The following is a 16,886-nucleotide window of genomic DNA, read 5'->3' as shown; positions in this document are numbered from 1 at the left end:
GACATTCCCCTTTAAAAGAAAAAAGCATCAGCTCTATGCAAAGTGGCCCACATTTGGCTTTCGCTCATTTAAAATGGGTCACATTTTGGACATGGAGCCCCACTGAGATCCCCGTATCTCTGGGGTTGAACCACGTAGGGCTTTAAAAATGAAGATACCAAAACAAAAAAAAATCTAGAAGGATTTAAAGTCAGCAGATTTTACTAACAGTCTTTCCAATCTCTATGTTAAAATAACACAATGACGCTACTATCTTTCTAAAGTCATTTTTAGCCTCCTGTAATTTGGCTCCAAATCTAAATAACTAGAAATCCTGTGAAAGCACCGCACCTCTGCAGCAGTTTGGAGCAGAGCAGGTCGTGGCAGGCCTCCTCCTCTCGTGTGATGTCAGGGCCGTTATAGAGGATGCGTAACATGGCACAGGCCAGCACTGATAAACCCAGAGCTAGATCAGCCAGGAAGGGCAGGCCGCCGGACACATCCTCAGACGACTCCTGAAACAATCAGTGCAAACCAGCAAGGTCAGTAAAGCTGATTTAACACGTTAATATGGTGCGATTAATTATGGGGAAAATAACACATGATTTAACACGCCTCTTACACTGATGCGGTCGCTGATGAATATGATACTGGACGACTGACTTTGCAATGCAGCCTTTCACAATGCAGTTATTATATGCCCTCACTTTCAAGATATGAGGGCAAACAATGCCCCTATTATCATATGATATAGTTTAGCAATCTCACACAAGCAAGAGCGCAGTTGATTTTTTTTTTCTAAATGTGATATTCATTTTATTCAACAGTTTAATATATGTGACCCTGGAGCACTGTCTTAAGTCACTGGGGTATATTTGTAGCAATAGCCAAAAATACATTGTTTGGGTCAGAATTAATTTTCTTTTATGCCAAAAATAATCCGGATATTTAGTAAAGATCATGTTGCACGAAGATATTTTATAAATGTCCTACCATAAATATATCAAAACTAAATTTTTGATTAGTAATATGCATTGCTAAGAACTTCATTTGAACAACTTTAAAGGTGATTTTGCACATTAATATCTCACTTGCAATTGTGTTATAAAGTGAGAATTGCAAGTTTATATATTGCCGTTCTGATATAGAAACACACATCATACAATTCTGAGTAACCTTAAATCACATAATTCTGAAAAAAAAAAAAAAATGAATTCTGAGATAAAAAAAATTACCTTTTTAATTTGTTTATCCTGTTGCAGAAATGGGCTTACATTCAAAGTGCTACTACATTAAGTGCTACAGTTAACAAAATAAATTATCAAAATGTAATTGCACATGGGTTATACATATGTATACTAATCCTGATCTCTAGTCTTTACTAGATTTGTAACTTGCAAAGAAATGCAATAATAAATCAGCGATAATACAATTTTTATGCAACTTAAATGTCAGAATATAATATAAAAATATATAATGGATATATAACTAATGCTCAAACTACACTCAACGTTACCTGGGAAGCCACTTAAACCTGCTTCTGTGTTATTTCATTATCATTTTAAAAATTTATATTAGAAAAAATTTATTTAACTTTGCAGTTAAAAAAATGCAAATATATATATATGAACATACAAATCTTAGCTATATTTTAAATTAATTAAATCACACAACAGCCCTAATTTTATTTTCAATTACTCTTTAAAATGCAATTTTAAAGCTTTTGCTGAGCTCCAAAACCCATAATTTGTTTTTGATGTGCACAAAACTACAACATTAAATATGCTGGTCACCGTTAGCTAAAGCATTAAAAAAATGGGACTTTAGTCTTGCCGATGTATTTAAACTTTTTTGAATCCTCGTTTAACAATACAATTGGTAGCACTTTATTTTACAGTCCTGTTCCTCTTGTAAATACTATGTACTTATTATAGTAATTACAATAACTATGTAATAACTAGGTACTAACCCTGAACCTACCCCTAAACCTAACCCTACCCCATGTAGTTACCTTGTATTACCAGAACTTTCTCAGATAAATACACTGTAAGTACACTATAAGTACATGTTAGTACACGTACTGTAAAATAAAGTGCAACCATACAATTATATTTACTTTTTAATTGGTACACTTTTCTTTGATCCATCTACCAAATCAGTTACAAATGTAATTCTGCAGCTGACCGTATGTTAGCAACCAATTAAGTATTTAACACTTCACTTTATAAACAAAAAAGTAAATAATTGAAATACGTCCATGTAGCCAGTTTAATTAATATTTTTGGATTGATAAACGGTTTCCATCACTTTTGTGACTGGTTAGTCCTTAATACATTTCAAGATGCATGTGTTTACATGAAAATAAAATAACTGGCACAATCGTAATAGTTTCATATACATTAACGTTTCAGTCTATAATAATGACCTTGTAACCAGGATGTTTGGTTGATGAACAGGTGTTTCTACACGGTCACTGTAAATCTTATGACTGGGATGTATCTAAAGCCTGGAGTTGGGTACCTGTGCTCGGACAGTGCATGAGAAACCCCACATGGCTTTATCTGGGGTGTTGTGTTCGCGTCCGCTTCTCATCTCAAAAGAGAACGTCACCGTGTCTCCTTCCACCTGAAAGAACAGTGATATTTAATTAGGATTTCCAGAAGCACTCGTTAGTCAACGACACACATCTTTAATCCTTCCTCTAGGCTCTGGTGGATAAAGACAATTAGATAAATACTCAAAGACATATACATCTAGAAAAATTACATTAGTATAATTAAAGAATAAAACTTACAGTGTTATATATGTGACCCAGGACCACAAAACCAGTCTTAAATTTCTACATTTTATCTAAAAGCTGAATAAATAAGCTTTCCATTGATGTATGGTTTGAAAAAAAAAATACAAAAATAAATATTGATAAAATCATCTTTAAAGTTAATGAAGTCCTTAGCAATGCAGATTACAAATCGAAAATTAATTTTTGATATATTTACAGTAGGAAATCTACAAAATATCTTCATAAAACATGATATTTCATTAATATACGAATGATTTTTGGCATTAAAAAAAAATCTATTATTTTGACCCATATAATGTATTTGTGGTACATTTTATTGCTGCATTGCTGAACAAACCTGTGCAACTTAAGACTGGTTTTGAGGTCCGGGGTCACATATCAAGATTAAGCAGAAGGCTTAAGTATTAAGCATTTTTAGAAATTATATTAATTTTATTGCCAAACATCCAGAAACACTATAAGGATACTGATCTATTTAGAAAAAAAGTGCACTCTTGACACAATTTAAGCATCCCATTACATTTTGAAGGCTTTTAACAAACACAAATGTTTAACTGAAATGTATTTTGTATTGCGCTTACATTCAAGCTTTTCTATTAATTTAAAGCTTAATCAACAAAAGCTACAATCTGTATCTCTTTCAAAATAAAAGTCATAACTCTTACGTTAATTGATCAATATCAGTAAAGGTGTTTTAATACACAATGTGAGGAGAGGTGGACATTTTTCATGAATGACATTAAAATTACATTTAAATTAAGTTTATGCATTTAGCAGACGCTTTTATCCAAAGCGACTTACGGTGCATTTAGGCTATCAATTTTTACCTATCATGTGTTCCTGGGGGAACACATTTACCCCCAACCTTGCGCTTGATAAACAGTGCTCTACCAATTGAACATTAAGCACTGGACTTCATTAAGAGCACAGCACTGCATCAGATTTCCGCACCTTGACCAGATCTTTGGGCCATCCGGTGCCCAAGACGCTGCGGCTACCGTAACCCATGGTGTTTCCTCCATACTCGCTCACTTTACGACTATTTGTGTTTGGCCCGGCGTAAATCACCAGCTGAAGAACAAGAGAGACTGTGAGTGTGAATATTCAGCATAACACTTTCATTCCACTGTGACTGAGAAGAGCAGAAGCGTGAAACCTTGTCGTAGTCGTATTGTGAGGAGCAGCGAGGGTCGAAGCGCAGGTAGAGACACCGAGCTCCAGGGATGTGCACGGTTTCTTTAAACTTGTAGTTGTCTCGCACCGGATGAGCGGTTTCCACTGTTTTCCCAGCAGCCCACGGGGCAGGGATCTTCAGGCCGGTCAGAAAGCCCGGCTCCTCTCTCTCTTCCAGAATCTGGAAACTGAAATAAAAACTACTTCATTGTTTTTGGTTTGAAAAATCTAGATGCTAAACGTGTTTCTTTTGATAGAATAAAAAAAAAAAAAGTTTATAAATACTTTACCTGTCATTTAATGAGGGTGGATTGGAGCCTTGATTTAGGGGTGAATCCTCAACAAATAATGGTGAATGTGTCTTTAGCAGCAAAGCAGTCTGTTGGATAGACAGAGACGCTGAGCAGTTAATGCAAACATCGTGATTGGGTCGTGATTTATTATTTTAAAGGTAAAAAAAAATAATAATAATAAGTTTATTCAATAAGCATGCATTAAATTGTTTAAAAATGACAGTAAAGACATGTATAATGTTACAAAAATATTTAATAAATGCTGTTATTTTGATGCTATTCATCAGAGAATCCTGAAAACTAAAATGTATCAGCTTCCACAAAAATATTCAGCAGCACAAGACTGAAAATATTCAGAAATGATGCTGAAAATTCAGCTTTGCATCATAGAAATAAATTACATTTTACAATATAAAAATATAGAAATCAATTATATTAAATTGTAATAATATTGTGCAATATTACTGATTTTACTGAATTTTTTCATCAAAATAAATGCAGGCTTGGTGGTGGTGTACAATACTGACATGGTGCATCGATTAGGCAATATACTGAATAAATAAACATACAGTATTTGGAAGCAAATACATAAAAATGAAGGTGTTATCCATGTCAAACACTTTCCATATGATGAAAGATAATTGCAGTGAGTCACAGACTGGCTGGCCTCCATCTTTTCACAGGTCTCAAGCAGATCAGCTCTTTCTGATAATGATACACACCTGACTAGTATAGAGGACCAGCTGGACCAGCTGTGGCATGAGAGCATCAGCGAGCGTCAGGGTTTGAAGGTTCGGGTGCATCAGTGACGTCAAGAGGACTGGCAGCAAGTGACCCAACATCGTGGCCTTCGTCACCTGCTCAAGTCCTCTCAGTCTTGATTATAAAAAGGTAGAGTGTAGAGAAAATTATAAATAAAAGAAAGTGGTTAAATGCACGTACAAATACAAATAGAGCATCATCAGAGAAGTGTTGCTGATTTCCGAACGCACCTGGCCTCTCGATCGCTGATGCTGCTGTTGATGAGCGAGCTGGTGACTTGCTGAAGTGTCTCCAGAACCTCATCACATCCAACCAGGATCTTCGAGGCAAGTGACAGGATGCTGGTCTGCAGCTCCTGACGGGAACACGTTCAGTAAACACACACATTTCTCAGAGAACATCTACAGCTGCTACAGAACTCTCGTGAACTAGAAGTGCACTCTAGCATACTTCAAAAAGAGCACTTAGTGCAGAAACAATATACCTTAAAAGAATACATCTAATGCAATGATTTCAGCCACACTTAATTGCAAGTTAAGTGCAATAAGATGAAAATATATAATAGTTTAAATTTATATTAAGTGCAATCTAAGTATAAAGTGCTTTTTGAGCTAATTAATCATAATTACTTATATTCTGAAATATGGTTAAAGTGTACTTAAATATATTTGCAATGATGAAGATGCAAATTTTAATTATATCAACTTAAATATAATATCAAGTAACACACTACAGTTAAAATTATAAATCAAGTGCTTTTTGTATTTCTTTAAAGCACAATAAAGATTGATATTATTATTAAAAATATTCTTTTAAGCAAAACTTTTAAATTTGACAGTATTAAAAAGTACACTTTTTAAAAGTGTACTTAAGTGTGTTTAGAAACCGTGATGTAAGTTTCTATATCTCACTTAAAGGGATAGTTCACCCAAAAATTAAAATTATGTCATTAATAACTCACCCTCATGTCGTTCCAAACCCGTGAGACCTCCGTTCAACTTCATAACACAGTTTAAGATATTTTAGATTTAGTCCGAGAGCTCTCAGTGCCTCCATTGAAGCTGTGTGTATGGTATACTGTCCATGTTCCGAAAGGTCAGAAAAACATCATAAAAGTAGTCCATGTGACATCAGAGGGTCAGTTAGAATATTTTGAAGCATCGAAACTACATTTTGGTCCAAAAACTACGACTTTATTCAGAATTGTCTTCTCTTCCGTGTCTGTTGTGAGAGAGAGTTCAATGCAGTTTAGTGATATCCAGTTTGTGAACGAATCACTAGATGTAACCGAATCGAATCGTTTTAAACTGTTCGTGTCTCCAATACGCATTAATCCACAAATGACTTAAGCTGTTCACTTTTTTAATGTGGCTGACACTCCCTCTGAGTTAAAACAAACCAATATCCCGGAGTAATTCATTTACTCAAACAGTACACTGACTGAACTGCTGTGAAGAGAGGACTGAAGATGAACACCCAGCCGAGCCAGATAACGAACAAAACAAGAACCGGTTGCATCGGTGTTCGGATCACCAGTAGTTCTTTCGGACAGTTCGATTCAATAAACCGGTTGAAGAAAACAGTTCACCGGTTCTTTTGCTTTTGCTAGCTATTATTGGCTCGGTGTTCATCTTCAGTTCTCTCTTCACAGCAGTTCAGTCAGTGTACTGTTTGAGTAAATTACTCCGGAATTGAATTACTCCGGAATATTGGTTTGTTTTAACTCAGAGGGAGTGTCAGCCACATTAAAAAAGTTAACAGCTTAAGTTAACAATTCAGTTCGATTTGATGAACTGGTTCAAGAAGATCCGGTTACATCGAATGATTCGTTCACAAACCGGATATCACAAACTGCTTTGTTTTGAACTCTCTCACAACAGACACGGAAGAGAAGACAATGCTGAATAAAGTCATAGTTTATGCTATTTTTGGACCAAAATGTATTATTACTAACGGACCCTCTGATGTCACATGGACTACTATGAAGATGTTTTTCTTACCTTTCTGGACATGGACAGTAGACCGTACACACTGCTTCAATGAGGGACTGAGAGCTCTCGGACTAAATCTAAAATATCTTAAACCGTGTTCTGAAGATAAATGGAGGTCTCACGGGTTTGGAACGACATGACGGTAAGTTATTAATGACATAATTTGCATTTTTCGATGAACTAACCCTTTAAGTGGTCTTATTTAACCCTTCTACGTTTTTTGGGACATTTTTCATCCACTGGGGGGTAAAGTTGAGTCTTACTTTGGCCACAGCTTTCTATGTGTTTCAGCAAATGGAATGATTTTTGGTGACAAACCTTATTTTCAAAACTTAATACACTGTGGGCAAATTCACTACCCAGTTTTTATGTTCGTGGATGAAAACATCCACTAAATTAAACTGCTGTAAAAATGTACAAGACTTTTTATCACAGTCTTGGGCATGTCAAGGATTAGCAACAACGTTGGCTTTGATGCATTTTTAGTTTTTGTGCAGCATTAGATTTAAATTTTTTCTCCCTCATTTGTTGTTGGTGGCTGTTTTTGCCCCATTGACTTCCATTATAACGACATTTTTTGATAGCAAAGCTATGACACCATATAATCATGCATTCTTGATTGTTTGTGGTTTTTTTCCTTTTGGGAAGAGGTAAAAATTTTTATTTTTACAGTTTATCACTTGGTGGGACCATTAACCCTTCAGATAGGCCTATACAAAAAAGTCAGAAACTAAGCCTGGTAGTTTTGGTCTGGACTGAGGCTGATTGATAGATTTATCAAAAAGAAAAGATTTTTTATTTATCTGATACATTTTTACAGCAGTTTAATTGAGTGGATGTTTTCATCCCAAACATAACGAAAGGGTAGTGGATTTGAACAATGCACAAGGGTTCATTTAAATGATATTAGCTGCCATACTTTTAAGATTTGAAGTACTCTGCAATTGCACATTCAATAATTAAGCGAACCTCTTGTTTACAAGAGAAGGTACAATGGCTCTGTTGTAAACCCTTGAGTTAACACTGTTTTCCTCAATGTTTTGACATCTTTCCAGCCCAAACACAAAGTCAAAACTGAAAATAAACCAATCAAAACATCAGAGTCAATTTATGATATATTGATATAGTTCAACCTTATTAAAAATGCTGCTTTTCATCCAACATTTGTATGCTACTGCTGTATTTTTTGCTTAAATTGTTGTTGTTAGATTAGAATTATTTATGATTTATTTATGAGAGATGCTGCCCATACTGTGTGTTTCAAATAGGTCACTGATCATGTTCCATATAAACCATATTATCACTTAGAAGGCAGCTCACTAGATATTAGAACACAATTAATGTCTGTTAATGAGAGGAACACAGAAAGTGGACATCCTATCCTTCTAAAAAAACCTACATTACATTTAGCAATGCTTATTACATGAACATTTACCAAATAATAAATAAAATGGACACTAAATACACTGAATTACTTAATAAAAAAAATAAATTAATTAATAAAAAAAAACCTTTCTGAAGAAACACACATATTGAACCAATTTAATATCAATGTAATGCATTCCTGTATGTTCCTCCTTTCCTGGATGGAGACACCATCAGTCCACAATAACCAATCCGAGAGAACGTAGGGTTTTTAAAGGGGATGTTTACCTGTACCTTCATTGTTTCCCCTTGTAGGGAGCTGTCACTATCATCAATGTCGTCCGGGTGGAGCAGGATGGTGTTGCTGAGCAAATGGTTCTGCACAGCCATTAGATAACGCAAGCTTGGTGACGCTACCTGTTGATGTAGAAGTGCTGCCAGTTAATGAGATCATAGTAAACTGTATCATTTATACAGAATTGTTTTTTTTTTTTTTTTTTATTATGGATGTGTTTTCCCATGTGAAAAAGAAGCTCATTAATTATATTGAATGTGCACTTAGTAGTGTACTTCAAATCTTAAAAGTGTATTTAAAAAAAAATTAAGTACTTGCAAATAATATACAGTATTAACAAAATAAAGGCCATTTAATGACTTAAAGAGACACTTTCACGACTGTGTTTCTAAAAACATTCAAGTACACTCAATGTACTTGAAATAATGTCAAATTTTACGTTTTATTTTAAAATATTGTTTTAATTATCTTTTGTCATGTTTCAAAAAGTATACTTATTTTGATGTGTTTTACATACTAAAGCACATGTGAAGTACTTGATTATCATTTGAACTACAGTGTCTTATTCAGTATTAATTTTTAAATAAATATAATTTTAAAGGCACTAAATTGCAGCTTCATCATTGCACATGAGTAATTACAATTACATTTAAATTCACTACGCATTTAGTGTATCATAAATGTTTGTCCAGTACATTCAGCAGTACTTTAACCATATTTCAAAGACAAAATAAGTAGTTAAAAAATAAATATGAAGATATACTTAAGTCCTACTTAAGTGAGTCAAAAACACCTTAAAGTTCAGCTAAAAGTATTTAATCTAAATTTAAACTTAACAATTACATTTAAATACATTATGCTTTTAGTGTTTCAAATGTTTGTCAGTACATTCAGCATTTTTAACCATATTTCAAAGCGAACAGAAGTCATTATTACATTACATGAAGATGTACTTAAGTCCTACTTAAGTGGGTCAAAAACACTCTACAGTTCAGCTAAACGCATTTAATATAAAAAATAAATATAATTTAATTGCAATTAACATGCAGTTGAGTGTGTGAAAACATTACCTTTAGTTTACATTTAAGTATATATTAAGTATATTATTTTAGTAATAAAGTATCTTTATTTAAAAGCGCACTTCTTTTTCACAAGGCTTATGAAAGCTAACAGCTTGTAGAACTGCATCTTTCAACATTAATTCAGTTCACTTAAAAGTTAAAAAGTATATCTTATCAAAGTAATGCTTAAAGTCACATACAGGTACAGTGGAGAGAAGCTTCTGAAGGTCTTCTGTGGAAACCGTTTGACATTTGGTGATGAGCAGACACGACTCGCGCACTACAGTCTTCAAGATACACTGCAACAGTTCATCCTTCAGCCTGCAGGAGAAGATGGGAGAAAGGGCTTGCACATGACAGACATTAACCATGTTTACAGTTGTCAAGGTGAATAACAACACATTTTTGTTGAAATGACAAGAAAATAAATGAATCTTTTTTTATGCAACGTGTGCTAGTAGAGTAAAATACGAAGTGAACAGAGCAAGCAGTTTAAATTTAACTCGAGCACTTTCCGTCTGAAGACTAGTGAAACGGTTACCTGTAGTGATCATCGTCCTCACTACCAAAGCGGTTCTTCTGTAATTGGTTAGCAAGGTTGTTCAATATAACATCACGCAATTGAGACAAACCACTGTTCTTCTCCCCTGCAGAGAAAACAAAAAAACAAACCGTTATCACTGGCACTGTTATGAAATTGGGCAATTTCAGTAAACTCATGCTAATTTGACTAATTAAGCATGATTGTTTGTTCTATGTGAATCTATTTGCAATTCTCACCCTCGGTGAAAACGAATTTTAGCAGGTTGTTCAACTCGGATTCACTCTGGTACAAAGAGTTTAAACCTGAGCTGATGAGAAAAATGGACAAAAAAAAAAAAGGTTTATAGTTATTCCAGATATTGAGATATTCTTTGACTTTTGGGATTTTCTGACTTCCTTTGAAGGCTCACCTGATGGCCAGACACACTTCTCTTTGTATTTCCGGCTCTATCTGATCGTGAGGAGCCATGAGTAACTGCCACAGCAACAGTCCAGAGCGCTTCACACCGTCTCGGTTCTGCTCCGCATTTAGATTAAAAAACTGGAACACAACCTTGATGAAAAAAATAAAATAAATAATATTTAAATTTCTAACCTTTTTGTAATATTTTAACAAAATGATCACTTCCACTGAACAGTTCCATCCTTCAAAATTAATCAAAAGTAATTTAAAAAATCATCTAATTTAAATATTCGGTTTCACTTTATTTTGATGGTCTCTTTAACACATTCTGTTGACTAAGTAACGTTGCACCTACATATCTACTAACTCTCATTAGAGTATTAGTGGACTGGTAGGGTTAGAGTTAGAATAGGTTTAAATGTGGGGTTTAAGCATAAAAACAATAAGTGTAATACTGCTTTAAATCAAGAAAAAATAATCAGTTTAATTTAATTGCTATTTTGTCTTAGTTTTTCTGAGCAAACATTTAATATCACATATTTTTCCATGATTTACAGAAGAGACCCACTAAAATTTCATTCAGTGTAACAATCTTGTCAGGCATGTTTACAACAAAAAAACTATTTATGACATATTAAAAGATTAATTACTTTCACTCCAAATACTAATTAGTTGTAAATTTTTAAAAAATGTAAATGTGCCACTATCGTAGGTTTTGTCAGTGAGAATGTTTTACTAATTTAAAACACAATCAAATTTAATACGCTTCCTTATTCTTTTATATATTTGAATATGTACGTGTCAGAATGAGCATGTTGCTTGAATGACATATACTAAATGACAATGTAACATTATTTCAACCAAATTTTGACATTTTATTCTCCAAAAACGTTCTAATGAACATACATTTTTTTACTTTTGTACATTTCTTTTGATGCAGACATCTTAATGTCTTTGACCCATGTACTTGCAAAGTTACTTGTAGTCAGTAGAATGTCTGTTGGGAGACCATGACAATAAAGAGTTAGCAGATATTAAAGAGCAAGTCTTGTTGGTGGATCATCATTTATTGGTAACAAAACCAATATTTGGTATCGTTACCAATTATTCTAGAAAAACCCCACCTGAAAGACAACTAGAATGCAGCGGATGATGCAGGTGTCTCCGTTGACCATGGCCTTCTCCATGACGTCACATATGGAGCTGAAGTGGCAGGCCTCCATGGGCTGTTTCCCGATGAAGGGTCCCAGGTGCAGATTACTGCTGGCTGCCAGCAGGTTGAGCTGATGGATGCACATGGCACCAACATGATGGAGCAGCTGGTTTATCACTTTGGATGTGTCTATCATTTCTTCTGTCATAAAGAGTCAAAAACATATTACTGGGAAACCAATACAGATCATTCATTTACAAAATATCAGCACATCTAAAAAAAATTACTTTAAAGAACAAGTGGCCTATGAGCACAATAAACCCTTGTGAAATAGATGTCACGTTAGTGTTATGGGAAACACAGGAGAAGGAACCAATTTGCAGGTACGTCGTTTATTAGGGATAATCCAAAAGGGTAAACAGTCCAGCCAGGGTCAAAACCAGAAGATCAAAGCAGACATAAACAAGACACTAACGCAAGGCAAGACAAGGATGACGGGCATGAAATAACATAACATTAAACAAGGACTCCGTAACACAGACTAAGACAGACTGGGTATTTATACACAGAAGGATAATGGGGAAACAGGAGACAGGTGGGGAACAATCAATTAACTTAACAAGGAGGAAGGTGACCATATAAGGGAACAGGAAGTGATCTGGTGACAGACACCGTGAGAAAGGAGGACATCTAGTGGAACCCCAGGGAACACAACCCAGACACTGTGACAATAGAAGTGCACTTAATTGTTTTGAATGTGCACTTGACAGTGTACTTTGAATCTTAAAAGTATATAAAAACAACAACAACGAAATTGTTAATGTTAATGAAGTAAAAGGCCACTTAAGTTACTTTTTCATGATTGTTTCTTAACACACTTAAGTACACCTTTAAATCATTGCTTTAATAATCCCTTGTTGTGATTTATAGTACACTTATTTTGATGTTTTGACTAACAAACTTAGTCAAAGAACATGTAAAGCACTTGATTATTATTTTAACTGTAATGTACTTAAAATATATTTTAAATTTACTAAATTGTAACTTCATCATTACAAATGTGTAATTACAAATAGTTTTAAAGACAAGACATACATACTGCAGTTCATCATAAATGCTTGACAGTACATTCAGCACTACTTTAACCATGTTTCAAAAAGACAACAGAAAAATATGTCCTACTTAAGTCACCCAAAAACACACTGAATTTCAGCTGACTGCATTTAATATAAATTTTAATTAGAATACATTTATATTTAACTGCAATTAACATGCAGTTATGTGTCTGAAAACATTTACACAAATATATTCCTTTAAAGTATATATGACTGTAATAAGTGCTCTTTTAAAAGTATGCTAAAGCACATTTCTTTTTCACAAGGGACATTTAAGCAAAATAAGCTTTCATCGCTATTAAACGCCTGCAAGTGTTCCTGGTTTGGACATGGTGTAATGTTTAGAAAAGCCAAAAATGTTATGTTGTACAATCTTACACCATACAAAAATCTATTCCAGCTAACGGTTTTGTACTTTTTGTTAACTTAGACATTTAGTTCAGTACCTTTAGGCTGACTGATGATGTGACTGACGCCCAGTCGCTGGCACACATGATGAAAGGCCTGGTTCCCAGGATTACACCACTGGTCCATGTAGTCGCTGGAGCACGTCCAGATCAAGTTGTTAAGTGCATCATAACAGGCCCCTGCAACAAGCATTATCAAAACAGAACATCATTACTCATACAACACTTAAAGAGACTTATTTCAGGAACACTTGAAGAACGCAAAACAAGCCCAAGAGCCAAAAAATAAAAAAACATTAAACATTAAAAAAATAATACAACAAACTATTACAATATTACTAATAATACTATTACAGTATTTTATTTACTGTATTTTACTATATATAGTAATACTATTATTAGTATTATTAATATTTTGATGTAGTGTTTACTTTTAGATTTTCAGTTTATTTCAGATACATTTTAGTATTTTTAATGTGCTTTTGTCATTTTGTAACACTTTTTTATGAAGCCTAAGGCCATTCTTAAGGCATTCACAATGCTTTATAAATAACCTTTTAATGTGTTTTATTGTATCATCTGATAAATAATCATAACAACAGTAACAACACATTACAACATTTACCTATTTGTGGTTATAAGATACAATGCATTATAAATACAGGCTTCACAGAAAGTGTCACCATCATTTTTATTATATATATATATATATAAACATAAATTTTGTCAAAACCTTAATTTTTTTGTAGTTTTTGATCAAATAAAGTCTTTCAAGAGATGTTTTTTGTTTCTCCATATATCCAACTGCTTAAAATTAACAGAAAAAGTAATCAGCATTTTTGGCCCATTTTCCAGAAGAGAAGGACTGAATATTTTAAATGTTCATCGGTGCTCATGTCTTTTTTATATTTTAATGTCCCAGTGCATATCGGTGAATTAGTCTGATATGTGGTTTGCTTTTTTTGCATCATGTTAAATGTGAAAGGATCTTAACGTGTAGAAATGTCTGATTCTTACCCAGTCCTGCAACCTGAGCCCCGCGACCCAGAGAGCTTCCTGGAGCATCTACCAGATCCGCACGACTGCTAAACTGACCATCAGCCAGGTTAAACACCAAACTGGACGCCAAGACTAGGAAAGAAAACACAAGGCAGGGAATGAAAATGGTAAGGAGAGCTTGAGAATGTTTAATTAAAGCTCCAATGTAAATAACTCCTGGATTGCATGTATGCTATTAAAAAAGCAGTTCTTTTTAATTGTCCTGTATTTGATTAGGTAACAGCGGTGTTAAGAATGGATAACAGTGAATGATTAATCGCCATTTTGACACCATCCATGATAGAGATGAGCATGAAACAGTCCTTAATTAAAAGGTTAATTAATTGTTTAGGGCATAACGATCTTACTCTTGAGGGAAGAAAGGCCACTGGATCCACCGAACAGCGAGCGTGTGGCCGAGCTCCCAGCTACACCTGGAGCGGGCGCCAGCATCACCAGATACGTCCCGCACACGTACATCGGCGTCTTCCTCAGTGTTTTTATAGACAGACCACAGCTTGTGTTGACTACTGGGACGAGAATAAAACAGCAACAAGAGCCCACGATCAACACTGAGGAATTACAGAACAGCAGAGACATGAACCTGCAGCTCTGGAAGTTTGCTCTACTTTTCCCATTCGCCAGGGTTATTATAATTAACTAAAGCTAAAACCATTAAAAAAATTATTTTCATTTTACTTCATGTACTGAAACAACAAACTAAAAAATTTATAAAAACTATATAGACATATTTAAAAAGACAAAAGACACACAACAAAATTGCTAATAAAAAAAAAAACGAACTAAAAAAGTTATTCGTCATATCGGCAAGATATATCGGTATCCGTTTTTTAAGCTTTTATCGGTCGATTCCCATAACTTTTCAATAATATCATGCATCCCCAGTTATAAAATATTTGAAGTACACTACAAGTGTACATTCAATAAAATGAAGCATTACCCGACTGCTCCTCTTTGACGGGGTTGGTGATGGCAGAACCGGTGAGAGCAGCTAGCGTGGACGAGTGCGAGGCACGAAAGCGAGACATACGGCTCAGGAGCAGCTCATTCAAACACTTCGATGACTCGCCTTCCTTTCGCGACAGGATCACCCGATCCTGTATAGGACTGGCCACACACAGACCCGACTCAGTCTGAAAAACACACACAGTGGGAACTTGTGAAATGAAGGTTTATCGAACACTTGTTTACTTGCAACATTTACAATAATTCCTTTGTTAAAGAAGTGCACTTAATTGTATTGATCTTTAATTATACTTCAAATCTTAAAAGTATATTTAAAAAAATAAAATAAACTGGACTTGCAGGTAATATAGTATTAATGAAATAAAAGGCCACTTAAGTGACTTAAAGAGAGACACTTTCATGACTGTTTCTGAGCACACTTAAGTACACTTTTAAAAAGTGTAATTTGCAATCATATAAAATTCAAGTTTTACTTTAGCTTACATTTTTAAATCATTATGTTTTTATAATTTTTGTCCTACTTTAAAGAACTTATTTGAAAGGGTTGACTTACATACTTAAGCACATGTAATGTAGTTGATTATCGTTTTAACTGCAGTTTGTTATTCAATATAACATTTAGAAATAATATATGTACTAAATTGCAGCATCACCATTACAAATGAGTAATTACTAATTAGTTAAATATGACATACTCTTGTCAATAGAAATAACATTAAAAGTATATTTTAGCTGTCAGTACATTTACCATATTTCAAAGACAATACAAGTTACCATGAAATTACATATACAAATTAACCTTTGTTTTACGTTGGTCAAAAAACACTCTTAAATTCTTAACTAAAATTGCATTTAGTATGGATGGAACTAAAACGTTTTCAATTAATTGCAAATGAAATGTAATTAAGTGCATTCAGTTCATACCTAAGCATTTTCTTTTAAAGTATACAATTTTTATCTATAAAAAGTTATCTTTTTTTAACAAGTTTGCTAAAGTGAACTTCTATTTAACAAGTTTTACCAGTTATTGCATGCAATAAAGAACTGTAAATCCAACTATAAATCTGCACAGAGAACATACTGAAGTTCATACCGTAAGCTGGAAGACATCCATGAAGACAGAGTGGCCTTTCTGGGTTTTCTCGTTGATGCTGACAGGTGACCAAACCCAGTAGAGGAAGGTACCATCAGAACACAGACGCAGGCTGGTCAAGCTGCTGCCCACTGGGAAATGATGGAGCGGCATCTCTACCACTTGGGAAACCTTCAACAGAGAGAAACAGGGAACTAGAAGCTTCCACAAATAACGCATCTGTAAGGGCCAAGTCAATATACAACGTCATCTCAGAGGTTCATCAAAAATGTTACACATCTGATTCAGATTCAATAAGGGTAACATGCCAGAACATTCCAAATGTATTGCATTTTATTTTACATTTTCTTCTTTACAGGTATTCATACAGGCCATTCATACAGGATTCAAGACATAAAATGGATTTAATATCTGAAACTGACATCTAA

At 34.3% G+C, this 16,886-nt stretch overlaps 1 protein-coding gene across 9 annotated transcripts in view; it reads right to left on the bottom strand.

Annotated features, from left to right (window-relative positions):
• LOC113051732 (probable E3 ubiquitin-protein ligase HECTD4) overlaps positions 1-16,886 on the bottom strand; it is a 75,809-nt gene that overhangs the window by 46,531 nt on the left and 12,392 nt on the right. For 3 of the 9 annotated variants that reach the window (XM_026215726.1, XM_026215728.1, XM_026215732.1), the window contains exons 7-24: positions 16,459-16,629; positions 15,340-15,532; positions 14,747-14,908; positions 14,358-14,471; positions 13,380-13,520; positions 11,790-12,019; positions 10,673-10,815; positions 10,500-10,570; positions 10,261-10,366; positions 9,920-10,040; positions 8,652-8,780; positions 5,238-5,362; positions 4,968-5,121; positions 4,243-4,331; positions 3,936-4,140; positions 3,731-3,850; positions 2,500-2,604; positions 331-494 (exon numbers count right to left, since the gene is read on the bottom strand). In XM_026215726.1, coding sequence (XP_026071511.1) covers positions 331-494; positions 2,500-2,604; positions 3,731-3,850; positions 3,936-4,140; positions 4,243-4,331; positions 4,968-5,121; positions 5,238-5,362; positions 8,652-8,780; positions 9,920-10,040; positions 10,261-10,366; positions 10,500-10,570; positions 10,673-10,815; positions 11,790-12,019; positions 13,380-13,520; positions 14,358-14,471; positions 14,747-14,908; positions 15,340-15,532; positions 16,459-16,629 — 2,543 coding nt within the window. The remainder of the gene's footprint in view (positions 1-330; positions 495-2,499; positions 2,605-3,730; positions 3,851-3,935; positions 4,141-4,242; positions 4,332-4,967; positions 5,122-5,237; positions 5,363-8,651; positions 8,781-9,919; positions 10,041-10,260; positions 10,367-10,499; positions 10,571-10,672; positions 10,816-11,789; positions 12,020-13,379; positions 13,521-14,357; positions 14,472-14,746; positions 14,909-15,339; positions 15,533-16,458; positions 16,630-16,886) is intronic. The other 6 variants (XM_026215727.1, XM_026215735.1, XM_026215731.1 and 3 more) reach the window with 4 other exon arrangements.

Source organism: Carassius auratus, chromosome 32 (genome assembly GCF_003368295.1).
Source record: "Carassius auratus strain Wakin chromosome 32, ASM336829v1, whole genome shotgun sequence".
NCBI lineage: Eukaryota > Metazoa > Chordata > Actinopteri > Cypriniformes > Cyprinidae > Carassius > Carassius auratus.
The sequence above is the reverse complement of the archived record's forward strand: the minus strand, read 5'-3'. Positions and strand labels throughout refer to the sequence as shown.